We start from the raw sequence: 25,858 nt of genomic DNA on the forward strand, positions 1-25,858 counted from the left end.
ACGTGGATATGTGCACACATAACACACTCTCATACACACACATACACACGTGAACACACACACTCTCACACACATGTACACACATAACATGCTCATATACACAAACATGCACATGTGTACATACATACACACTCACAGGAATTTTTATATATAATAGGTGAAATGACAGATCAGTGAAGGAAAGAATAAACCATTTATTTTTATTTTTTAAGAAGGAACTATTTAATAAGTAAGCTGGAGAAATTGGTTATCCATAAGAATAAAAATTACAAATGCATCCCTACCCACACATACACACAATAGCTTCAGAACAATAAGGGCTTAGGTATCAAAAATGTTTAAAACTTGGAAAGAAAATAGGGGAGAATATCTTGTGACTTTGGGGGTGGAGTAGAATTTCCTAAACAAGAGGCAAAAATGCTAAACACAGAATAAAAGATTGATACGTTGAACTACATTAACGTTAAGAACTTCTATGGGGCGCCTGGGTGGCGCAGTCGGTTAAGCTTCCGACTTCAGCCAGGTCACGATCTCGCGGTCCGTGAGTTCGAGCCCCGCGTCAGGCTCTGGGCTGATGGCTCGGAGCCTGGAGCCTGCTTCCGATTCTGTGTCTCCCTCTCTCTCTGCTCCTCCCCTGTTCATGCTATGCCTCTCTCTGTCCCAAAAATAAATTAAAAACGTTGAAAAAAAAAAAAAATTTAAAAAAAAGAACTTCTATTCATCAAAAGGTAATTTAAATGTCACCTTCTTGGGGCACCTGGGTGGCTCAGTCAGTTGAGCATCCAACTTTAGCTCAGATCATGATCTTGAGGTTCGTGGGTTCTTGCCCCGCGTTGGGCTTTCTGCTGACAGCCCAGCGCCTGCTGCAGATTCTCTGTCTCCTTCTCTCTCTACCCCTGCCCCACTCACTCTCTCTCAAAAATAAATAAACATTAAAAATTTAATAAATAAATAAAAATGTCACCTTCTCCGTGAAGTGTTTCCCAAGTGCTCTTTTTTTTTTTTTTTTTTTAACGTTTATTTATTTTTGAGACAGAGAGAGACAGAGCATGAATGGGGGAGAGGCAGAGAGAGGGAGACACAGAATCTGAAACAGGCCCCAGGCTCTGAGCCGTCAGCACAGAGCCCGACGCGGGGCTCGAACTCACGGACCGCGAGATCATGACCTGAGCCGCGGTCCGCCGCCCAACCAACTGAGCCACCCAGGCGCCCCCCAAGTGCTCTTCTTGAAATTGCAAATCCTTTTTCCCTGACACTCTCAACCCTCCTTCATGGATTTATTTTTCTCCTCAGCACTTATTACTTTCTTTTTTTTTTTTTTTTAACGTTTTTATTCATCTTTTGAGAGACAGAGAACAAGCAGGGGAGGAGCAGAGAGAGAGGGCTGAAGCAGGCTCCAAGCTCTGAGCTTTCAGCACGGAGCCCAGTGCAAGGCTCGAACCCACAAACCTCAAGATCATGACCTGAGCCAAAATCAGCTGCTTAACCTACTGAGCCACCCAGGCGCCCCAGCACTTATTACTTTCTAACATACTATATAGGTTTACTTATTGTTATTTTTTAAATGTTTATTTATTTTGAGAGAGAGAGTGCACATGTGCACAAGCATGCAAATAGAGGAGGAGCAGAGAGAGAGGGAGAGAGGGAATCCCAGCTCCATGTTGTCAGTGCAGAGCCCGACTGGGGGCTCTATCTCACGAACTGGGAGATCTTACGACCCGGGAGATCATGATCCGAGCTGATCAAGAGTTGGAAGCTTAACCAACTGAGTCACCCAGGCGCCCCTACTTACTGTTATTTATTATATAATGGTCATGAGGCCAAGACTTTTTGACATTCTTTCTCACTGCTCTGTCCCCAGAATAGATGCTGACCCATAATAGATGTTTAATAGATATATTTTTTTAATTTTTTTAACGTTTATTTGTTATTGATAGAGAGATACAGAGTGTGAGCAGAGGAGGGGGAGAGACAGGGGGAGACACAGAATCCGAAGTAGGCTCCAGGCTCTGAGCTGTCAGCACAGAGCCCAACGCAGGGCTCAAATTCACGAACTCTGAGATCTTGACCTGAGCCAAAGTCGATCGCCTAACCAACTGAGCCACCCAGGCGCCCCTAATAGATATTTTTTAAGTGAATGAATGTGTCTTAGCTCCCTGATTTTTTATGCACTTTAATAAAGCTGTATCTTTTTTTTAATTTTTTTTTTCAACGTTTATTTATTTTTGGGACAGAGAGAGACAGAGCATGAACGGGGGAGGGGCAGAGAGAGAGGGAGACACAGAATCGGAAACAGGCTCCAGGCTCTGAGCCATCAGCCCAGAGCCCGACGCGGGGCTCGAACTCACGGAGTGCGAGATCGTGACCTGGCTGAAGTCGGACGCTTAACCGACTGCGCCACCCAGGCGCCCCAATAAAGCTGTATCTTAAGCTTCCTGACATCATCCTTTCCTAGTACACTCCTAACAGTGAAATAGATATTGGAATATGATCATTTCCATGGTACCTACTTGCGTGGCAAAATGAGGACAGTGTGGTATGTTTTTAATTTGTAATTGATAATAGATAATACCCTTTCTACCATAGTGGGTCCTTCGTTTGTTGTTTTCTAATTATTTTGGTTTTGTTGGTTTGTTTTTCTTTAGAGTTCTCTGGCAGAGAGTTGGCATACTTTTCAGCTCACAGCATGTTATCATCATTAATCCATATAAGAATCTTCCCTTTTTTGTTTACATTCTTTTATTTCCATTTCTTTTTTTTTTTGTATGTCACTTTTTTTTATATTATGTATAAAGTTTCTGCTTTTATTTTTTTAAGTTTATTTATTTTGAGAGAAAGAGAGAAGAGGGAGTGGGGGAGGGGCAGAGAGAGAGGGAGAAATTCTCAAGCAGGCTGTGAGTGTCAGCAGGGCTTGAACTCAAGAACCATGAGATTATGACCTGAGCTGAAACCAAGAGTCAGATGCTTAACCAACTGAGCCACCCAGGTGTCCCCCTACATCTTAAATAGAAAAATTTTAGGTGAGGGGCACCTGGGTGGCTCAATCAGTTGACTGACCGGCTCTTGATTTCAACTCAGCTCATGATCCCAGGGTTGTGGGATCGAGCCCCATGTCGGGCTCCACGCTGAGTGTGGAGCCTGCTTAAGATTCTCCTCTCTCTCTCCCTTTGCCCCTCTCCCGGACTCATTCTCTCTCTTTTAGAGAAAAGTTTAAATTTAAATATAAAAGATAGAAACATCTTAAATTTAAATAGAAAAGTTTAGGTGAGGGGTTCCTAGGTAGGTCTGTTGGTTAAGCATCCAACTCTTGGTTTAGGCTCAAGTCATGATCTCACAGTTTTGTGAGTTTGAGCCCCGCATGGGGCTCTATTCTGACAGTGCAGAGCCTGCTTGGGATTCTCTCTCTCACCCTCTCTCTCTCTCTCTCTGCCTCTCCCCCACTCACGCTGTCTCTGTGTCTCTCAAAAATAAATAAGCTTAAAAAAAACAACTTAGGTGAAATCCACATACCATATAATTAACCATTTTAAAGTATACATTCAGTAGCATTTAATGCATTCACAATGTCATACAGCCACCAAGTCTATCCAGTTCAAAATGTTTTCATCATTCAAAAAAGACACTATGTGGGGGCACCTGGGTGGCTCAGTTAAGTTTCTGACTCTTGGTTTCAGCTCAGGTCATGATCTCAGGTTTCATGGGTTCAAGCCCTGAATCGGGCTCTGCGCTGACAGCATGGAGGCTGGTTGGGATTCTCTCTTTCCCTCTTTCCCTTCCCCTCCCACCTGTGGGCTCATGCTCTCTCTCTCACAAAGTAAATAAGTAAACTTTTTAAAAAAGACACTTTGTACCCCTAAGCAGTCACCCCCATATGCCTCTATCCTCAGCCTTTGGCAACCACCAATCTGTTTTCAGTCTCTATGGATTTACCCATTCTGGATATTTCATATAAATGAATCATATGGTATGTGAATACAATTTGTTTCTGGATTCTTTTTACTTAGCATATTTTCAAGGTTCATCAATATTATAGAATATGTTAGTACTTCATTCCTCTCTATGGTTGAATAATTATCCCATTGTATGGATATATCACATTTTCTTTATTCATTCATCCTTTGATTGATATTTGGGTTGTGTCCACCTTTTAGCTACTGTGAATAGCACTGCTGTGAACATCTATATGCAAGTATGTGTTTGAGTACCTGTTCTCAATTGTTTGGAGAATTACCTAGAAGTGGAATTTATGTCTAGCTTTCTGAAGAAGGCCAAACTGTTTTACACAATGATGCACCATTTTACAATCCTACCAACAGTATACCAGGGTATACTGGTACTCACAGTCTGTGAGTTTGAGCCCTGCGTCGGGCTCTGTGCTGACGGCTCGGAGCCTGGAGCCTGTTTCAGATTCTGTGGCTCCCTCTTTCTCTGACCCTCCCCTGTTCATGCTGTCTCTCTGTCTCTCTGTCTCAAAAATAAATAAACGTTAAAAAAAATTTTTTTAAGTAAAAATGAATAAATAAATAAATAAAAAGGGAATATATACATAGCTTCTCCATTAAGTATATATGTTGTAAGTTTTGGTATATCACTTTTAGTAAGCTTAAGATGTCTCCCATTATTTCTAATTTGTTAGAGTTGATTTTTTTAAACCACAAATAGGTATTAAATTTTGTTAACTGCCCTTTTTTTGGGCATTAATTGAGCTATTCCTATGATTTCCCCCTTTTTATTTATTTTTATTTTTTTAACGAAGTTGAATGTATTATTATTAAACTATTTATCTTCCTGCAAGGCTGTTGCTTCACCATATTAAAAATAGCACCAGCTATTTTGAAAGCACAGTATATTGCAAAATTAAGGTAGTATTCTTTATCTGACACTACAGAACTAACAAACCTTTCTCCACTGCCAGTTATTTCCAATGGATAGATCATTTAAGTATTTTGACTCCAATCCAGGGAGAGATGCAAACAAGTTAACGATATTCCCTAAGACTTAAGATGACAGTGTTATCCTTGAATTACATAATTTTTATAACTAGTTTTTAACCACAAATAATTACAGGATTCTGAATGTTATAACTAGAGCCTAGCCTAAAAATCATAAGGTATGGCAAAAAAGATACATGCTATGTTTATCTGCAATCATTAGAAAGTTAAGGGGTGTTTTCTTTCATTAATGTTGTTGCAAGTGATTTCTTTTTGCACTAGTATTGCTAAAAGTTGCTATTTTATTTATTTATTCATTTTTAATTTTTTAATGTTTATTTATTTTTGAGAGAAAGAGAGAGCATGAGCGGGGGAGGGGCAGAGAGAGAGGAGGACATAGAATCCGAAACAGGCTCCAGGCTCTGAGCTGTCAGCACAGAGCCCAATGGGGGGCTCCAACCCACAAACCGGAGATCATGACCTGAGCCAAAGTCCCAGGCTCAACGACTGAGCCACCCAGGTGCCCCAAAAGTTGCTATTTTAAATCCTCCATGCACCACTAATTTAAGACAATTATGCTAGATTAAATTGTTTCATACTAGTTTATTTAGGGGTTCCATTTTCACTCATCAATAGGTTTTATGTATTTCTCATATGCTTCTTCACACATTAATTCATCCAGTTCTGAAGGGTTACTGAGTGTTATCTTGACCAGCCAACCATCTTCATAACAAGATTTGTTGACAAGTCCTGGATTTTCACAAGAGCTTCATTAATTTCAGTTACTTCTCCTGATAGAGGAGAATAGAGTTCACTAGCAGCTTTCACACTTTCTAAAGCACCAAACTCCTCTTGTTTGTTCAATTTTGTCCCAACTTCAGGCAGACTACAGTAAACATCATCTCCCAAAGCTTCCTGTGCAAAATTGCTGATTCCCACTGTTCCAATACCATTTTCTGTTGTTATCCATTCATGTTTGTCTGTGAATTTATGCACAGAGAGCAGAGCAGAGCCTGTGCGCAGCATCCTGATGGCACCCGCGCTCAGCCCCCAGGGCTGAATTTCTGTTACAAATTCTACATCATAACATGCTATTTTAACACATTGTTAGGTTTGGTTAGTTCATGTTATGTTTAGAGTTTTATATCTATATTGATATAAAATAGAACTATATTTTTTCATATAATCTTTGATTTTGGAACAAACTAACTTAGGGAAAATTATGTATTTATTTTTGTTTATCTCTGTACTCAAATTTTCTAGAACATAAATGGAATGCTCCTATATCCATACAGTGAGGTTATCACTCTTCTTTTTCTAATTTCTGGAATCGTATTATGTAAGAATTAACTGTTCTTTCAAATTTTGGTAGAATTCATCTGTAAGACCATCTGGGGCCTGAGATTTGGGAGATATAACTTCACCAATTACATTTAAAATGTTGATTGGTCTGTTTTGCCAAAGGTGGGAATTAGCCCGTGGCTATAAAGTCCAGGCCCATCTTTGTCCCTTTATCACATGGCTGAGCCTGCCCTTTGTCATCATTCCTGTACTCCCTGTCTACCTTCTAGGCCCTCAAAGCAAACTCACTTACTACATCCCTAAGTGATGTCCTCCCCTCTCCTACAACAGAATTTTGGAACACTTTATCTTCATCCTTTGAACCCTGCATTTAGGTGTACAGCTTGAGTGGTTATTTATTTATTTATTTATTTACTCATTTATTTTGAGAGAGAGAGAGTGCATACATGTATGAACAGGGAAGGGGAGGGCGGGGAGGGGATCCCAGGCAGGCTCCATACCAGCATCACAGAGCCCGAAGCAGGGCTTAAACCCATGAACCCTGAGACATGACCTAAATTGAAATCAAGAGTCAGGCACTTAACCGACCGAGCCACCCAGGTGCCCCACATCTTGGCTGTTTTTTCTTGATTTCTGTATGAGGATTTTAGTCCTACCCAGCAGGTAGCGTATCAGGTGAGCCCTAGTTGGCTTCTTAGAATATCTGCTGTTCAGGCTTTTCCAGAGATTATGACCTTGGCTTTGCTAAAGTGCAGGCCTTACCAAAAGCTCTCAGAGAGCGCCTGCCCTTACCATCTGGTTTAAAGACTCCTCCTACTCCATTCCTCCGTCCCAACACATGCTGCTTATTGCCGTACAGCACCCTTCCCAACCTGTGATTGTCTTGTGTGTTTATTCTATCTCCCATGGCCCCCATAGACACTTCCGGAAGGTGGGGTGTGTCTATCTTGCATACTGCTATATTGCCAGGAGACCAGGAGTGCCTTAGCAAAATGCCAACACAAAGGTGCTCCATAAATATTGAATGAATGAAAAACTCAAGAGATGTGCATTTCTGGAGGATCTTCTGATGATCATGAGTTCTTTCTTTTCTATGCATTCTGAATTTTCTTCCTTGGATCAAATTAAAAAGGGCTTTGCTCTTGATATAGTGTTTTGGTGTCTCATTGAATTGCCTTTTCTGGACTGTGCTTTGGCAATATGCCAACAGCTTTCTTTTACCAGTGATTACAAAAATAGACATAGAAGAATCACTTTGTATTTCAAGTAGAGATGTTGTCAAGGACATTTTCAACTATATTACATGCTTCTCATAGAATATACCTATAGGAAAATTTTTTCTTAGGATAAAAGCATCTAATGGTTGTTTTGTTTATTTATTTTTGAGAGAGAGAAAAAGCACAAGTGAGGGAGGGGCAGAGAGAGAGGGAGACACAGAAGCAGGCTCCAGACTCTGAGCTGTCAGCACAGAGCCTGATGTGGGGCTTGAACCCATGAACCACAAGATCATGACCTGAGTGGAAGTCAGACGCTGAGCTGAGTTAACCGACTGAGCCACCCAGGTGCCCGTTTTTGTTGTTGTTGTTTATTTATTTATTTATGAGAGAGAGAGAGAGAGTGTGTGTGTGTGTGTGTGTGTGTGTGTGTGAGCAAGGGAGGGGCAGAGGGAGAGGGAGACACAGGATCCAAAGCGGGCTCCATGCTGACAGCAACGAGCCCAGTGTGGGGCTTAAACTCAGGAACCATGAGGTCATGACCTGAGCCGCAGTTGAACACTCAACTGCTCAACTGACTGAGCCACCCAGGTGTCCTTCATGGGTTTGTTTTTATTTTATGGCCACCGAGTTTCAAATCTGAGCATGTTTCCCCTGCTTTCGCCTTAGGAAATTCAGAGCTAGAATTCCAACTGTTGTGTGGAACCGTATGAGACTCATTTCTGCAAGCTCTTTTTTCCTTCTGAATTTTTATTTCTTACCCACTCTCTTTGCCCTGAATACCTCTTATTTATTTTATGGCAAGGGTTTCTCCTGTCTTGAACACCATAATATGTGCTAGGCATTTTACATATCATCCATTTAATCATAGCCAGCTGTGAGACTGGGATGTTGTCTCTCCTTTACAAATGAGGTTGGTGAACTTAAGTCACTTGTTTGTGGGCACACAGGTAGCAAGTAGAGAGAGCCAGAAAGCAAACTGTTCTGACTCCCAGGTACATGCTGCACCTGCTGTCCAGGCAGTCTATAAGGGTGGTCTCCTTGTTAAAATTCAGGTTCCTGGGCACCATTCACAACATGTTAGACAAGACCCTCTTTGAGTTGTGGGAGCGGCCAGTGATCTACATTTTAAAAGGTGTCCCAAGTGACTCTCATACATCCAAAAGTTCAAGAATTCCTGTACACGCCATATAACTATGTGCCTTCTGTTAAGATACTGCACATAGCTTTTCTAACAATTTTTCCTTAACCAAACATGTTACTTTCTGTAAAACATCAAGTCTGTCATTGCTGCTGACCTTGGTTGTATGTAGATATTCATGTGTTATTATTTGCTTATCTCCTCTTTGGTTAATTTCCTTGAGGACATAGTTCCCCAAAGTGTCCAGTATGTTTCAGCCCAGCAAAGAGCAGTTTTAAGGGGGAGATATATGTACTGTGGTTGGCTGTCGTGTGGAAGGGAGATGACCTTTGTTCTTTGTAATTATAGAGGGTAGAACCACACCAGTGCGGTGGGTGCTGCAGAGAGATGAGGTTTCTGCAGACTTCCGTTGAATTTGTATAAGAAGCATGTGTTCACCTATAAGCCCTCGGGTAGCTCTCGATGGGAAACAGCAAGAAACTCAGTGCAGTGGTGAGCACCAAAGGACACCTAACATGGGATGCGGCAAACCTTTCCAGAAGGAGGAGTCCCTGGGCTGGCCTTAATGAAAGCACAGAGGTACCCAGACAGAAGCGGGCAGGCATCCCAGGCCACTGTGCGTAAGGTAACATGAGGCTCAGGGCTTTGCAGGAGTAGGAATAATCAGTCCTACTTGAGCATGTGAGCTTGGATGGGTGTTACGACCCCTCAGGGTTCACCCTGCAACCACTAGCTGTAAACTGCAGATAGGTAAGGACCTGAGTTTGCTCTAAATGGTCCTAATATTTTATATCAGACAGGCCTCCAGTCTTAGCATCACGGGCTGATGTATCCAGAAGTTAAGACTTGTGTGAGATCAGGGAAGTGTCAGTAGTGCTCTGTGTAGGAAGAAGTTTTAATACTGGTTTTTATGAGCCCTATAACGTGTAGCCTACCAGCAACTCAGCAGGATCTCGTCCCTGGGATGCTTAGCATGGCTGGAGGCATCTGGCCCTCCCTGGAGTGCTCAGAGCCACAGCCCCATTCTGTAGCCTGATCAGGGCCCATCTGGTTGTTGCAGTGCAAGCCACATGGATGGCCTACGACATGGTGGTGATGCGCACCAACCCCACACTGGCGGAGTCCATGCGCCGGCTGGAGGATGCCTTCCTCAACTGCAAGGAGGAGATGGAGAAGAACTGGCAAGGGCTGCTCACTGAGACCAAGCACAAACAGTAGGCCCCCTGCCCACCCACGGCCACCGTGCTTCTGCCTGCCAGTGTGGAGAAGCCCCGGGGGCACAGAGCCCTCTCTGCTTGGCAGAGTAACAGCAACCGTAATCTATAGCTGTATGAACTGTACTTGTTTTTCAATAAACTTATTTTTAAGAGCAACCCGAGGACCCCTTTCTGTCCTACCCAGCAGCATAGCGAGCCTTGTGAGCAAAAAATGAGAATCATAAGATGTAGATGCTTTCAATGAATTAAACGTATTTAGTGCCAGTAGTACCAAGGATGGAACAAAAAGCAAAATAAAAAGGGCCAGATGGGGCAAACCAGGGCACACGGTGGGACAGGCAGCAGTGTTCAGTCAGATTTATTTACCTTCCTGTGATGGATTCCAAAATGAGTAAAGGGGAACATTATCTATTCATCCTGGGCACTGCGCTAGGCGCTCACATGTGTCCTTATGCCCTCACAGCTCTCCTGAGTAACAGATGTTCATTTTCCCCACTACACAGATGAGAAGAATGGAATCCGATGTCTCGGCTAAGTCCGCAGCTAACAAGGGAAAGAGCTCAGGTGAAACCTGGGTCTCACGTAAGAACAGGGGGTGGTGGGAAGTGAGGCTGCTTCTGGAGGGGCAAAGCGGGGGGGAGAGACCCCACAGGCTGCAGAGGGGCATGAGCCCAAGTGGTTACAGGCAGGGGCTACAGTCAGCAGAACAGTTTCACAGGCAAGGGTTCCAGGCCTCTGGGGACCAATCGGACAAAGGAGGGCTACAGAGTTTTTCCCAGGAAGACCCAAACCAGGCTCCCAAGCCCTGAGGCAAGAACATTTTCCTGGGGACTCTCTGTTCCTTGTTCCCCTGTCCCATTCCCTTACAGACCTCTTGCCCAGCTTGGAGCCCTAGGGACAGAACGGAGAAGTGTGACTATCTCTCTAGCCACCTCCTTCCTTGGCTCAGCAGTCAGCCCCTCTGCAGGCCAAATCCTGGTCTTCAAGGACACATCGGTCCCTGGCTCTCAAAGCACCAGAGGGACCCCCACACAGATTTTTCCAGGCAGTGCAGTGCTGCAAGAGGGAACCTGGCTCCTGGGAGCCCAGAGAAGGGGGGGAGGAGGAGGAGGAGGAGGAGCCCCCTGGAGGAGGGGCCGGGCTGTGTGAGCCAGCTGAGGCGTCAGGGCAAGAACTAAGCCGAAAAGGCAGTAAACAGCATGCTGTGGTGGGAAGGTTAGAAGCCGGCTTCTAACCAGATGCAAGGAGCCTGAGCTCCAGGGGGAGAGGGCTCTTTCAGGGAAGGGGGTAGGGAAGGGGGAGATCATGAGCCTTATTAGAACAGAAAAACAAAGCTGTCCCGGAAACAACAGCAGAAGGTTCTGCCAGCCGCCTCCTGTGCTCCACTTGCCCTCAGACCCCCAGGCCCAGGGTCTCCCTAGAGAGCAGCAGCTCAGAGGGCTGTTTGCAGCCGGTCGGTGGCAGGCAGAGTCAAGATGAATGGACAGAGGACCCCCTTACTCCCCAGGGGAAAGGGCTGCAACTCCCTGGCCTGGAACTGGGCAGTCCCCTCAGAGACCGTAAAGGTGGCGGTGACCTGGTGGTTGAGGCAGTAAATGGTGTTGCCCAGTGCGGTGCAGTGCAGGGGGGCCGGGTCGGGCAGGGGCAGGGAGGCAGCCCGGCTCCAGGAGCCCGTTACAGTGTTGTAGCGCATCACCGCAGCGCCCACACCCCGCAGCAGGTCGAAGCGGTAGAGGAAACCCCCCAATGCCACCATGTCGCTGGGACGCCGGTGGCTGGCACTGTAGGGGCACTCATCCCACGCATCCTTCGCAGGGCTGTACCTGAGCAAGCGGTAGGAGAGGTGGCCCCCAGTGACATAGATGTCCCCACGGCAGGCCACAGCCTCGTGTGCCACAGGGAAGGTGCCCGCAGGGAGGGGCGCGCGCGAGGTCCAGGCATCCGTGCGCGGGTCATAGCGCTCCATGCTGTACAGGCACTCTCCACCGATGGCGTAAAGAAGCCCATCCAGGGCCACCAGCTTGAGCTGGGCACGGGCCTGCTGCATGGGCCGCACCTGGCTCCAGATGTTGGTCAGTGGGTTGTAGCAGAAGACCTCGTTGGAGCAGACAGCCTTGGCACCGGAGCCGCGGATGCCCCCCGCCAGGAACAGGTAGTTGTGCATGGTGCAGAGTCCACAGCCCCGCAGCGGGGCCTCCTCCGGCACCTGTGTCAGGGGCCGCCATGTGTTTTCTTGGGGGTTGAACACGTGCAGGTGCGTACGAGGAGGCAGGGGTGCGGGTCCCACCATAGGGGCCTCCTCCCCACAAGGGCCCCTTGTGAGCCCCGAGCGGCTCAGCGGGTAGAGGCTGGGCAGCACAAGGACCCCCACCACCGCCTGGCCCCGGCCCGTCCGGAGGCTCAGGATGCGCTCCCGCTCGGCCCCGCTCAGCTGCCGGTAGAGGCCCGGGTCTCCTAGCACGTGCAGCAGATTGTCGCTCATCAACGCATAGGTCTCCTGCACCAGGCCAGGCTGCCCGTGCTGCTGGGCAAAGGCCAGTACATCCAGGCAGCTGCCCAGGTCCAGCCGCTGTCGTCGAGCCGCGGCCAGAGTGGGCTCCTGGGCTAGGGAGCTGGGCTTCCGAGGCCCCTCCGCCACCCCCCGGCTCCCGGGCCTCTGCAGAAGCACCTTGAGTTTTCGGGCCTCCTGCTTTTCTGTGAGGACTGCCCCGCTGCCTGCAGGGCGGGGCCTCTCCCCTGGAGCCTCTCCCTCCTGCCTCAGTGGTACCATCTGGCTGACCTCCCGCTCAGAGCTCTCTGCTATTTCACACATGCTGCGTTTCCGGGGCCGTGGGACAGGCTGTGAGACCCCCCTCGCGGTGGGGGAGGGTACAGGGCCAGGTTGCCTCTGCCCAGGGGACCGTGATGGGGCCCCGGGCATTGCAGCTCCAGGCAGTGGGGAGTCTGGATGTTTCTCATCCACTGCATCTGGCCTTGGGCCTGAGGGAGGGTCTGGAGTAGGAGCCTCCCTGGTATCTGAGCTTCTCTGCTGTTGCGGACACCCAGCCTCAGGCAGTCCCCCTGTGCCAGCTTCTGTGACCATTCCAACGGCAGAGCCGTTCCTGACCTCCAGGCTGGTGGCGGCCCCTTCGGGGGGAGAACCAGACTCTCTGTTCTCAGAGGGTGCATCAGTGCTGGGATCTCTAGGGCTCCTGGGAGCTGCCCTTGGGGCTCTCCCTTGGCGTCTCTCTTGCCTGGGGAAAGGGTGACTCCTAAGAACCATCGAAATAAGGTTTTCCCAGCTAGATGAGATCTGCCCTTCCTGGTTGTCCTTGCAGAGAGCCACACTGGGCTCCTGGGACATAGGCCTTGACTCGCTACTCGGGGTAGGGGTCGGAACTGGGGCTGGGGCTGGGGCTGGGGCAGGGGCTGGGGAGGAGGTCGGAGTTGGATCAGGGGCAGGAGCAGGGGCAGGGGCTGGGGCTGGGGCTGGGGCTGACACTGCCTTGAGAGTTTCATCCTCGGCAGAACCCTGACTAACTCTGAGGGACAAAGAGTCTGAAGGCGAGGAGGTCGGAAGGGTTGAGCCTGCAGGTAAGAGGCCTCCGTGAGGATGTGCTGTGGGCGGGGAAGCCAAGGGCGGGAGGGGCTTAGGGATGCGCGGGGAGAGCGTGGCTGAGCCGGGGGTGTCTGGGGGCCGCTTTTCTGTGTCCAGACTGCCTGCCTCTTGCCCGCTGCTCTGCCCACGCTGGCCTTGCCAAGATGGTCTCCCTTCTAGGAGGCCATGGCCCCGTTGCTGCTCTGCCCCGCCTGGCCCTGAGCTGAAGAAAGAGCGGTCTCCAGAGCCTTGAGCCCCAGCCTTTACCGCATTGCTGGCGTCTGCGGTCCCCCGTCCTTGAGACAAGAGTGGACGTCCGCATTGCGACCCCTCTGGCCATGGGCCCATGGAGTCTGGGGTCTGGATGAAGCTCCTCTCCCACGGCCAGCCTTCCACGGAGGCTGGGGGTCCCTGAGACTCCCTGGGAGCCTGGGGCCCAGCCTCCCTGCTCTCCAGAGCTAGGACTGAGGCTGGATGGAGGCTGCTCTCCCTGTGCCCCTTCACTGTGCCCTCTGTCAAAGGCCCAGTCTGCGTGGCACGTGGTGGAGGCAGCTCCAAGGGGAGAGGAGGCCGCTGGGAGCCTGTGGAGAGGCTGCTGGCTGCATCCACGGCATCCCACACACTCACCACAGAGCCCAGGCGGAGGGGGTCCAGCTTTGGGAGGCGGCGGTGTCTATCTTCTGAGCCTGGGTCCACCTGCCACCGCCGGCTTCTTCGACCTCTCTCTAGCGAGCCAGGTGGCCCTACACCTTGTTGCCAGGGGCTGGTGTCCTGTTCTGCTGTGTGGACCAGGGCCTGGTGAGCTGGCACCTTGGCTTGAACACCTCCTGCCTCCACTTGCCCTTCAGTCTCTCTGCCAGGACTCCGAGGGGTGAAGTGTATCAGGAGGGGGCCGGATGTCCCCCCTACTTTGCTCCAACCCAGGAAGGCAGTATCTGGCCTGAGAGGCTCCCTTCCTTTACCTCGCAGGGCTTCCGGAGTGGCACTGTCGTGCTGCCGTCCCAAGGCCCCTCCACTGGCCACCTCGCCGGGTGTCTTGAGTGGAGGTGCCGCTGTGGCAGCCAGGCCACCTCCCCGGAGCTCCTGATCTTGGGCCCCTGCTGCAGCTGGACTCCCCTGGCCACGTCCTGGAGGGTCTGGCTGCCCCTGCCCTGAGCTGTGTCCCTCGACACCACCACTGACCTTGGGCTGCAGGGGCAGGGCTGGGCTGGCTCCTCCAGCCTGTAAAGGCTGGGCCCCGGGGGTTGTGGATGCAGGTCCTGCCGCTTCCTGGTCCTGCCCAGAGCCAAACCAGTGCAAAGCCAGTGCCGTGGCAGCCACCACAGCCAGCGCCAGCAGGGTGAGGACAGCGCTGTCCCAGTCATCCTCCCCATCCCAGCCCCAGCCGGGGCCATCAGGCTCCAAGGCCCCCTGGACCATGGTGCGGGGCTGCAGACTCAGCGTGAGGAGCTGGGTCGCAGGCTGGAAGCTTGGAGTGCTGCCTGCAAGTCTGTCCCACACTCGGGCCTGGACTGCTGTCTGCACAGGCATCAACAATGCGCCCCGCCCACAGGGCTGCCCAGTTAAGGTGGACCTGTGCTGGGGGACAGTCTCTCTGCCTGGCCTGGGGGGGGGGTGTCTCTTCGCCCACACCCGGATTGGGGGTTTGTCTAGGTGGAGCTGTCAGGAGACAACATAATGCACAAGAGCTCCAGGAGCTCAGGGCCTCTGCAGGCAAACCCGCCCCTTCTCCTTTTTCCACAGGTTCCAGTGGCGAGTGACATCGTTCCTCAAAGCTGTTCCGGTATCCCAGACCTTCACAGACCCTCACAGCCCCCCAGATCTCCACCCTATTGTTCCAACTCTCAGCCTGTGTCCAGCCTCAGAGGCTCTGTTAGGGAAGAGCATAGTGAGATGCTATCTGTAGCTCTAGCAACATGATGCAGCCCTGATGAAATTACCAGAAACCCAAGAAGACGATTCCACTGTGGGCCAGTGGGGGAGGGGTGGGCGGGCACATACTCCATGGTGCCAACCCTGCAGGCTGGCCTCTGAGAGAGACCATGGAGGGCATGGTGTCCTGACAGGAAGCTCTGCCTTAGAAAGTGCAACCTCCTGTCACCTCAGGTGTGAAGTAGAGATTTGCACTATTGTCTCCCAGGATGTATAGGGGTGCGTGAGAGGGGCCAAGGCTGAAGGCCCCACCTCCCCTCCTCCGGCAGCCTCTGGACCTCCCTTACCCTGAGTTCAGCAGAGATGGAATAGTTTTCCAAAGGAATTTTCTAAGCTGTCAAGAGGGGGGAAAAATGAACAAAATAAAGAAAATCCAAAAGTTGTACTTTTCTCTTTATTAGCCTGTCTTATTAGAAACCCACCTGCCCTTTCTAGAGCCTCCTAGGCCTCCCCCTGCACCCTGTGGGCCATCTTGACTGCTCCAACACCTCTCTCCTGGTGCCCCCACAGAACCCTAAGCTCAGCCTGCTGTTACCCCTGGTACATCATCATCCAGCCACCAGGATCACTCAGAGACCCTCGTCTGAACCCAGGTACTCTATCAACCTGATTTCTGGGTGTCCCATCTCATTCCTTGGCCTTCCGTCATCTTCGCCAAATCACTCCGCCCCAGCCTCTTCACTGAAACTCAGCCCCCTCAGGCATGTGCCTGGCCTCCTTCAGTTTGGTTTCTCAGCTAAGGAGCCATGTCTCCTCCGTCTGCTTCACACTTAAGCTGATCTCAGGAATAAGTCTTGGGACAGGTAGAACACAGATATGAATAAGAGCCAGGAGCCTCTGGGACAAAGGCAGGGCCCTCATAACATGTACTTGTTCCTTCTTCCAGGACACAGGACTTCTCCCTCAGGCAGTGAGATGGCCAAGGAGCATCCCTGGCACCCAGCCTGCGCTCTGCTAGAACTCAGGTACCTCACCCATCTGATCGCTTCCCAGCTCCCCTGAGCATATTAGATGACAGTAAGAGGGTGGAAGGTGTGCCCATGCCTTAAGGTGGACCTCAGTTTGGTGTCAGGCTTTATGGGCACTGCCCTTATTCCTGTCCCAGTCCTAGGCTCTACCTCTTGGTTGTTTGGGGTCCAGAGACCTAGAAAGAATGGAGATGGAATACCCACCTGCACCTTACAGGCCACAGCACCTCATCAGGCCTTTCTGCCTAGCTTCTGAAGACACCCGTTGTTAGTCAGGGCCCCAGGCTGCTGTCAGAGAACAGAAGTGTCCACCAAGTGATACCTTAGGGTGCCATGGTGGGGAGGAACCAGCACAGAAAATCATCCCAATCAGTTTCACAAGGTGTCAAGGACCATGATGGGTCTTGGTGGCACACAGGTGACCAAGGAAGGGTCTGGTCCCATCCTCTGCGAAAAGAAAACACCTCCCTTTGTCAAAATCCAGGTGGAAGGCAAAACTCTGTGGCATGGAGAAACTCCCTGTTGGGAAGGTGACTGAGGAAATGTTCCCTCCCTAAGTTGTGGGAGATTTGCCCTCCTAACTTCCCAGAGAGAGTAAAAATGTAGTACCACCGGAAAGGTGACAGAACATGAAGTCACCTACACAAATTGTGAAATGAAAGTAATTGTTATAGTTGTACTATGAGACAGAGTAAGTATCAAAATTACCATCAAGGTAAAAAGCAAACATGAACAAAGTAGATCCCTAGAAGGTCTGACCTTTAGTGGCCTCCTGTTGAGGCAGAAACCCTTCTCCAATCTACAAAAGGAAGAGAGACGGCTTCATGCCTGGTACGTGAAGCTTGTTTCCTCAGACAGTACAAAACGGGAATGGAAGGGTCTCCTTCCTATCAGCTGTCACCACCATCCGTGCACTGGGCGCCTGGGAGCAGAAAATGCATCCACATATGAGCTGATCCACTGTAGCTGCTCATAGAAAACCCCAGCACTGCCTGGTCACTGAGCCTGAACAAAGCTGGACAGTGCCCTGGCCACCAGGGTGCCCTTTGTAAAACATTTAGTGGAAGAAAAGCACAGTGACATGATGACATAACTCCAAATGGAGAATACACGAGATGGTGGAGAGCAGCAAACCTCACCAAATGTAGGGTTTCTCTATCATTGGAATTTTGTAAAAGTAGGAAATATTTATCATCAGAAATGATATAAAAGAGAATACAACATTATATAATATTTATAAGTTAAAAGTATACATGTATTTTTATGTATGTATAAATAAACGTAGAATAAGTTTTAAGGCTTAGAAAATATAAATCCCAGATTTAGGGGTGCCTGGGTAGTTCAGCATCTGAACTAACAGCTAGTCGGTTAAGCATCTGACTCTTAGTTTCAGCTTGGGTCATGATCTCGCAGTTCATGGGTTTGAGCCCCACGATGGGCTCCGTGCTGTCAGCATGGAGCCTTCTGGCATTCTCTTTGTCTCTCTCTCTCTGTCTCTCTCTCTCTCCCCCTCCTCTGCTCTCTCTGTCACTCAAAGTAAATAACTTAAAAAAAATTTTTAAATAAAATAATTAAATACTTGGTAATAAATCTAACCAAGGAGGTGAAAGACTTGTATGCTGAAAACTACAAACATTTTGCTGAAAGAAATTAAAGACCTAAGTAAATGGAAAGCCATCCCATACTCATGGATTGGAGGACTTACTATTGCTAAGATGTCAGTACTACCAGGGCGCCTGGGTGGCTCAGTCAGTTAAGCATCTGATTCTTGATTTCAGCTTAGGTCATGATCTCGCAGTTCATGGGATCAAGCCCAATGTCAGGCCCCACACTTGAGTGTGGGGTCTGCTTGGGATTCTCTGTCTCTCACTCTGCCCCTCTCCCCAACTCATGCATGCACTCTCTCTCTAAAATAAAATAATAATAATAATAAAGATGTCGATACTACCTACAGTGACCTATAGATTCAATGCAACCTCTATCAAAATTCCAATGCTCACTTTTGTAGAAATGGAAAAACCAACCCTCAGATTCATATGGAATTGCAAGAGGCCTCAAATAACCAAAACAATCTTGAAAAGAATAAAATTAAAGACCTCACACTTCTCAACTCCAAACTTAGTACAAATCTACAGTATTCAAAACAGTGTGTGGTATTGGCACAAGGACAGACATATAGACCAATGGAATAGAAGTGAAAGTCCAGAAATAAATCCATGCATCTATGACCAGTTGATTTTTGGCAAGGGTGCAAGGGCTTTTCAATGGAGAGAGAATGGTCTCCTTGATAAATGGTGCCGGGATAGCTGGATATCCACATGCAAAAGAATAAGTTGGACCCCTACCTCATGCTGTATAAAAAAAAAAAAAATTAAAATGGAACAACAATCTAAGTTAGATAAAACCATAAAACTCTTAGAAGAAAAGCATAAGGATAAACATTCATGACCTTGGATTTAACAATGGATTCTTAGATATGACAGCAATAAAAATGAACAAAATAAGAAAAAAATAGATAAACTAGATTGCAGTGAAACATAAAGCTTTTGTTCAAAGGACATTATCAAAAAAGTGACAACTTTCAGAATGGGAGAAAATATTTTCAAATCATATTTCTGATAAAGGTCTAGTATCCAGAATATATAAAGTACCCTTACAAGTCAACAACAAAAAGACAACAACCCATTTTTAATGTTTATTTTTGAGAGACAGAGTGTGAGCTGGGAGGTTCAGAGAGAGAGGGAGACATAGAATCTGAAGCAGGCTCCAGGCTCTGAGCTGTCAGCACAGAGCCCCGATGCGGGGCTCGAACTCACGAACCTTGAGATTATGACCTGAGCCGAAGTCAGACACTTAACCGACTGAGCCACCTAGGCGCCCAACAACCCATTTTTTTTTAATAGGCAAAGATCCTGAATAGGCATTGCTCTAAAGAAGATACATAAATGACCAGCAAGCACATGAAAAGATGCTCAACGTCATTAGGGAAATGCTAATCAAGACTGCAGTGAGGTACCACTTCACATCCACTAGGATGGTTACAAATTAAAGAGATAGAAAGTAGGAGCTCCTGGGTGGCTCAGTCGGTTAATCATCCAAATCTTGGTTTTGGCTCAGGTCATAATCTCACAGTTAATGAGTTTGAGCCCCGCGTCAGGCTCTGTGCTGGCAGTATGGAGCCTGCTCAGGATTCTCTCTGTCCCTCCCCTGCTCATGCATGCTCGCTCTCTCTCTCTCTCTCAAATAAACTTTTAAAAAATCCTGCTAAAAAAAATTAAACATACAATTACCGTATGACCCACCAATTTTAGGCATATACCTAACAGAATTAAAAATAGACCCCATGGGGCGCCTGGGTGGCGCAGTCGGTTAAGCGTCCGACTTCAGCCAGGTCACGATCTCGCGGTCCGTGAGTTCGAGCCCCGCGTCAGGCTCTGGGCTGATGGCTCGGAGCCTGGAGCCTGTTTCTGATTCTGTGTCTCCCTCTCTCTCTGCCCCTCCCCCGTTCATGCTCTGTCTCTCTCTGTCCCAAAAATAAATAAACATTGAAAAAAAAAATTAAAAAAAAAAATAGACCCTTAAATAAGCATTTGTACATACATGCTCATAGCAGCAGTATTCATAATAGCCAAGAGGAAGAAACAGCCCAAATGTCCATAATGTATAATTAACATTATGCTGAGTGCAATAAGCCAGACACAAAAGGACAAATATTCTGTGTTTCACTTATAAGAGGTACCTGGAGTAGTCAAATTCATAGAGATAGAAAGTAGATTAGGGTTAACAGGGACTGAGAGAAGAGAAGGAGTTTTTTTTTTTTTTAATGAGCACAGAGTTTATGTTGGCCATGATGAACAAGTTTTGGGTAGAGACAGCCCCCAGCAGTGTGCATATAGAGAACTAAGGTGTGTGTAGGAGGAACCGAGCAACGGGACACGGACATCAACCAAGGCCTTGCTGTGTCTTGGCAGACTGGCTCAGTCAGGGTGGGTCTGTTGTCAACAAAGCCTCCTAAAGAGTGAAGGGATGTCTAGACTTCTGCCTCAACAATTTAGAAATTCTGTTGGGTTCACTAGGCTGACAGCTGCTATCAACAACCAGTAGTTAATAAATAAATCAAGGAGTAACAGCTGAGAAATGTGTTTTCTTTACATGTATTTCAAATAACTTGAAACATACATATTCCCACAGACATGCACGTTATACAAGTGCACAACACACACAACTGGCTGTGTGATCTAGGAGTAGTGTCCTCCCTTCCCTTCTCTGGCCCCCACCCAGGAACACATCAGCTTGTGTAAGAATTCGTTTGTTTTATTCTTTACATTTTATTTTGTTTCTAATTTTTGTGTTTTTTCCCTCCTCCCATCACCCCCATGGAGGGGAGGTCAGGGGTTTTTGTTTTTGCTATTCTCTGTTTTCTTGCTTTTTCATTTGGAAACTCTCCTATAGTTTTCTATTCCACTGCTGTTCATTTTCCTTCCCTGCTCTCTTAATTCAGACACTTATGACTGTACCACTGGTCACAAACAAGAAGTTTAATATGCTCTCCTAACAAGATCCCTCCACAAGATAAAACCTCTAGAATAATTTCTCTCTCCCATTTCTCTCCCTGTCTCCCCATCTCCATGAGAAGTTTGGAAAGATTTTACCTCTCCCAAGCATCTGTTCTACTGAAACAGTTTAATCTTTATTAGAACCTCCCCCACACCGTGTGTGTGTGTGTGTGTGTGTGCGCGCGTGCGCGCGCGTGTGCACACGTGTATGTGTGAATTGCGGACGTGTGTGCGTGCGCGTGCTTGTATAGGGATAGAGATTCCTTGCTCAACAACGTTTCTTCCTGGCCGCTGTATCAGGGTCTGGTTCTGGTGTATCTGCCGTTTGTCTTTCATCTTTCCCTACTATTTTCCTCACTGCTACCTGGATGCTCTGCCCCTGACTTCTGGAACATTCCAGCCCTGTGCTGTGCTCTGGCAGGTGGAGGCTGTTCCGACTGGGCCATGGGCTCCAGGCTGTGTCTTTTCCTACCGTGATCTTGCTATCCCACCGTTCTCCAGCGCCTGGTGTTGAAGAGGACAGACCTGATGCCATTCTGACTTTTCTTTTTGTAGGTAATTTGGGTTTTCTTCCCAGAAGCTTATAGGGCATCTTTTCTTAGAAACAGATCATTATGTTTTCTTAGCAGGCCACCCTGGGATTCAGGGATCTCTTTGCTTCCCAGACTTGAGTCTGTCTCCAGCTGAGCAGAGTTCTCTTCTACTTTTCATTGAAGTATGGCCTCTGTGCCACCCTTTCCTTTTTCTCCTTTGGGAACACCCGCGTCTAGTCACATACATCTGTGCCTCTCCTCCAACAGGCTTATCTTTGTTCCTCATGGTTTCCATCTCCTTTTGTTTCCTATGCTTTCTACGTGGTGGTCCAGGCCACCTGTTCACATTTCAGCCATGACCATTCTCTGCTGTAGTTCAGATACTGCAAGTTTGAGACTGACATCATTGTTCTGTTGTGCGACCATCACCTTCGAAAATTTCAGTTTGCCGCGGAGTTGTTTTCGAGCGTATACTTGTGCGCATTGCACTTGTCCTTCCTCTGTGCTCAGTGTTTTTTATTCAGGAGTTTAGCTATCTTCCTCATCCACGATTCCATTTCACTAGCTTCGGGAAATTGGCCTTCCTCAGTCTCAGTGATATCACACAGCTGGCCAGTGCAGGCTTCTTGAAATGTTTTCTCAGCTCAGCCCTCACTGTGCCATTCCTCTTGGTTTTCCTTGTGCCTCACTGGTTGCTGGTTCCTCCCCTTCTTGCCAGCCACAAGTGTGCCTGGGCCTGTTGTGGGCCCTCCCAAGCCTTGCGGATGGCAATGACCGTCGTGTAGTTCCTGTCACATGATTGCTGTGCTACCACATGAATGACGCCTAATGTGGGCCGGACAGCAAGATGGCCCGATGACGTAAGAAGAAATTGCCCCAGGAACCGTGATGTCGATCTAATGGTGTTCGTCGAAAATGGCACCTTTGACAGCCATGTAAGGTACTTGTGGGGGAGTTTATGTCACAGTAATGTGGTTGGGGATGGACGTGTCTTCCTGCAACCTGACCCGCTCTCACTGCAGATGGCAAAATATCGCTCTAGCAACATAGCCATCACCCAGGAGGACCACAGAACCTTGAGAAGATGTGCTCAGCAAATGTCACACCACCTGATGGCTTATGGAATAGCTGAGACGTGGCCTTAGACCCGAGCCCAGGAGACTGTCGCTTCTTTGTGATTTATGTATCAGAGTGCTCATTTCGGCCAAATCTCTAGCCTGGGACTGTCCTAGTGGCCGAGAATCCAGTGCTTTTCCTTTCCTTCACCCACATCCGCTCTACGTCAGGGGTTCACAATGTCTGCTTTTGTAAAGAGCCAGGTAATAACTATTTTTGCCTCTGCAGGTCATATGGTCTCCGGTAACTACTCCGCTTTGCTATTACAGCATGAAAGCCACCATAGAAAACAGTAGATGAGGCAGGCTGGCTTAGTGGCCCCTGCTCTAAGGGATCCCATCCATTCCCAGGGCTTGAGGATGCTTTCCAGGCCCGTTTCCAAGCTAGACGTCGCCACTGAGCCCCAGGTGCGTGCGTCTCCCCAGTTAACATCTTCGGCTGGGGGCGTAATAGCCATCTTGAACCTCAGACGCTCAAATCAAGACTTGATCTTTCCACCTTTCTGGATACGGCCAGTTGCATTCAACTTCCATTGTCATCAGCTACTTCTATGCATTTTCCTGTATTTCAGAACCTAAAAGCTGAAAAACCACCATTTTTCAGACCCCCTTGCGGTGGGACTTCCGAGGGGAGTGGCTGCATCAAATGCACGCTCATGGGACGACACAGGAGGCAGGGTGGCCATGCAGTCTCTGGGCACACGATGCCACAGCGATGGCTGTCAGGGCAGGGTGGGGTGCAGTTGGCAGGAGAGAGACAACAAGGCCCCAAGTTCCTGGCCTCACCGTCACGGCTACCCAAGTCTCTCAGACTCAAGGGGCCACCTCTCAATCCACACGCACCAGCCCATCTGAAGATTCTGTAGTGTCCCCTGTAATAAATCCATTTCTGCCATAACTACTTGAGAGCGGTTTCTGTTTTCTGCACCGAGCGTGATTGATTCACTCGCCCAAACTGCCCCACTCCCCATCAGCTTAACCTCAGAAATGACCTCTCTATCCATTTTCTGTGAATTGAGTTCCAGTCAGAAGATTCAAAACCACACCAGTAATGCGAACAGGAAGAAAATGCGATGAAGAAGTGTTAACTAAGAAAAGGAGATTCCCCCTCAAGTAGACAGAAGACTGTTCCAAGGGACCCCCCCCCGACACTGAAAAAATCCACATGTGACACTTGATTCCCCCAAAATTTACCTAGTACTGATGACATAAACAGTGGGGAACACACATCTTGAATGTTTCATGTATTATGTACTGTATTCTTACGATAAAGCTACAATGTTACTCAGAAAGTCATAAGAAAGTATTTACAACACTGTACTGTATTTATTGAAAACATCAGCCTATAAGGGGATGTGCAGGTCACACCCGTGTTGTTCAAGGCTCCCAACTGCACACCCAGGGCTGACAGAGAGAAGAACCCAGAACCTGGAAGAGCCCCACACCTGCCACGAGGGTGAGGCTCCTCTTCTCTGGAGGGTGTGGCTTCCACGGGTGGAGAAGAAAAGAGGGCGAGAGTCTGAGCTGGCGGGCAAGAGCAGCTGCCACACGGTGCAGAAACTTGAGAGGGTGCAGGCAGGACGCAGCTGGCCTAGGCGGGCTGCTCAGGTGACAGCCTCCCGCCTCCCGCCATCGGATCCTGGCCTCTGCACCAAACAGCGAATGAACAAGGAATGAAGGCCCTTCTCTAGGCCAGTCCTTGCGGTGTCCCTCCGGCACCCCCTATGGACAAAACCTAGCACCACACCAGCTGGCAAAGGGGAGGTGTAGGGGGGGCTGGGCAGTGTCGGTGCAAACAGAAGGGGGGAGGCGTTTAGTGCTGGGAGGGGACGGAGTGAAAGCGGCACACTGCTCGGTCCATCAAAGCAGAAGCAACGAGTGATCCCCACCTTTCCTTTATCGCTTACATCCAGTATATTACAAAGCATGTCAGTTTTAGCACCAAAACCTATCTCCAACCACACTCTCTCCTTCTCTCTCCATCATCACTGCTTTACTCAAAGTCACAACAGATCCAACCTGGACCTACAGAAATATAACCTGTTCCTAAACTGGTAAACTCAAAACCATAATCCAGTCCATCCTCCCCAAAGTAATCTATGCAGCCAATGCAATTTCAATCAATTTCAACTCATTCAGAAATTCACGTAGGGAAAAAAAAAAAAATGTGTAAAATGTTCCAAGTAATTCTGGAAAGGAAGCCAAAACAGAAGGGACTTGCCCTATCAGAAATCAAAAGACACTAGAAGCCCATAACGAAACATTCCAGTGTAGGTGCAGGGATAGACAGATAGGAATTTAGAGCCCAGAAACAAACCTAGGGGAGTTTAGTATATGATCAAGTTAGCAATTCAAATAATCAAGGAAATGATGTTTTTTTTGAAAAATGGTATTGGAAGACAGGACAATAAAGTATATTCTTCCCTCATACTATACACAGAATAGGGACGCCTGGGTGGCTCAGTTGGTTAAGCATCTGACTTCAGCTCAGGTCATGATCTCACAGTTCAAAAATTCAAGTCCCACATCAGACTCTGTGCTGTCAGCTCAGAGCCCAGAGGCTGCCTCCGATTCTGTGTCTCTCTCTGCCCCTCCCCTGCTCATGCTCCCTTGGTCTCTTAAAAATAAACATTAAATAAATAAATAAATAAATAAATAAATAAATAAATAAATAAATAAATAAATAAAGTTATTTAAAAAAAAAACTACACACAGAATAAATTCCAAATGATGAAAACTTTGAAATCATAGGTTTGTGTGTGTGAGTGTGTGTGCTAGGATAAACAATAGAACAGTGTTCCAGTGTTGAGCTGCTGGGCCCCAAAGCTAGAAGCCCAAAAGGAAACGTTTGACATATTGGACTATATAAAAACATATTTTTTCTGTACAGCAAAAGATTACCAATAACAAAATAGAAAGAAAAACTACAAATCTGGAAAACATATGACCCCCAAAGTTAAATATGTAACATAAAGATGTCTTGGGGTGCTGGCTGGCTCAGTCGGTGAAGCGTGCAACTGTTGATCTCAGGGCCGTGAGTTTGAGCCCCACATTGGGTGTAGAGATTCCTTAAAAATAAAATCTTTTAGGGGAGCCCAGGTGGCTCAGTGGTTAAGCTTCCGACTTCAGCTCAGGTCATGATCTCACAGTCTGTGGGTTCAAGCCCTGCACTGGGCTCTGTGCTGACAGTTTGGAGCCTGGAGCCTGCTTCAGATTCTGTGTCTTTCTCTCTCTACCCCGCCCTCACTCATGCTCTGTCTCTCTCTCTCTCTCTCTTTCAAAAATAAACCTTAAAAAATGTTTACATAAAAATCAGAAAATAAAATATTTTAAATAAATGTCTTACAAATCAATAAGAAAAATATGAAAAAA

The 25,858-nt window shown here is 47.9% G+C and overlaps 2 protein-coding genes across 3 annotated transcripts in view; one reads left to right on the forward strand and one right to left on the reverse strand.

The window, feature by feature from the left end:
- LOC112863890 (synaptonemal complex central element protein 3) overlaps positions 1–9,961 on the forward strand; it is a 42,825-nt gene extending 32,864 nt beyond the window's left edge. For both annotated transcript variants that reach the window (XM_086711886.1, XM_025926997.2), the window contains one exon: positions 9,649–9,961. In XM_086711886.1, coding sequence (XP_086568012.1) covers positions 9,649–9,806 — 158 coding nt within the window. In that variant the 3' untranslated portion in view covers positions 9,807–9,961. The remainder of the gene's footprint in view (positions 1–9,648) is intronic.
- A 1,196-nt stretch (positions 9,962–11,157) lies between these two features.
- KLHDC7B (kelch domain containing 7B) lies at positions 11,158–17,551 on the reverse strand. The gene has a single exon (XM_086711889.1). It carries the CDS (start codon positions 14,910–14,912, stop codon positions 11,238–11,240), a length of 3,675 nt encoding a protein of 1,224 aa, XP_086568015.1. The 5' UTR covers positions 14,913–17,551; the 3' UTR covers positions 11,158–11,237.
- Positions 17,552–25,858: the final 8,307 nt, after the last annotated feature.

The sequence above is a fragment of the Puma concolor genome, chromosome B4 (genome assembly GCF_028749965.1).
Source record: "Puma concolor isolate L17-30 chromosome B4, mPumCon1.1.hap2, whole genome shotgun sequence".
NCBI lineage: Eukaryota > Metazoa > Chordata > Mammalia > Carnivora > Felidae > Puma > Puma concolor.

Coding starts and splice junctions, on each gene's coding strand:
- KLHDC7B (XM_086711889.1), bottom strand. CDS start 14,912: ATGCCTGTGCAGACAGCAGTCCAGGCCCGAGTGTGGGACAGACTTGCA.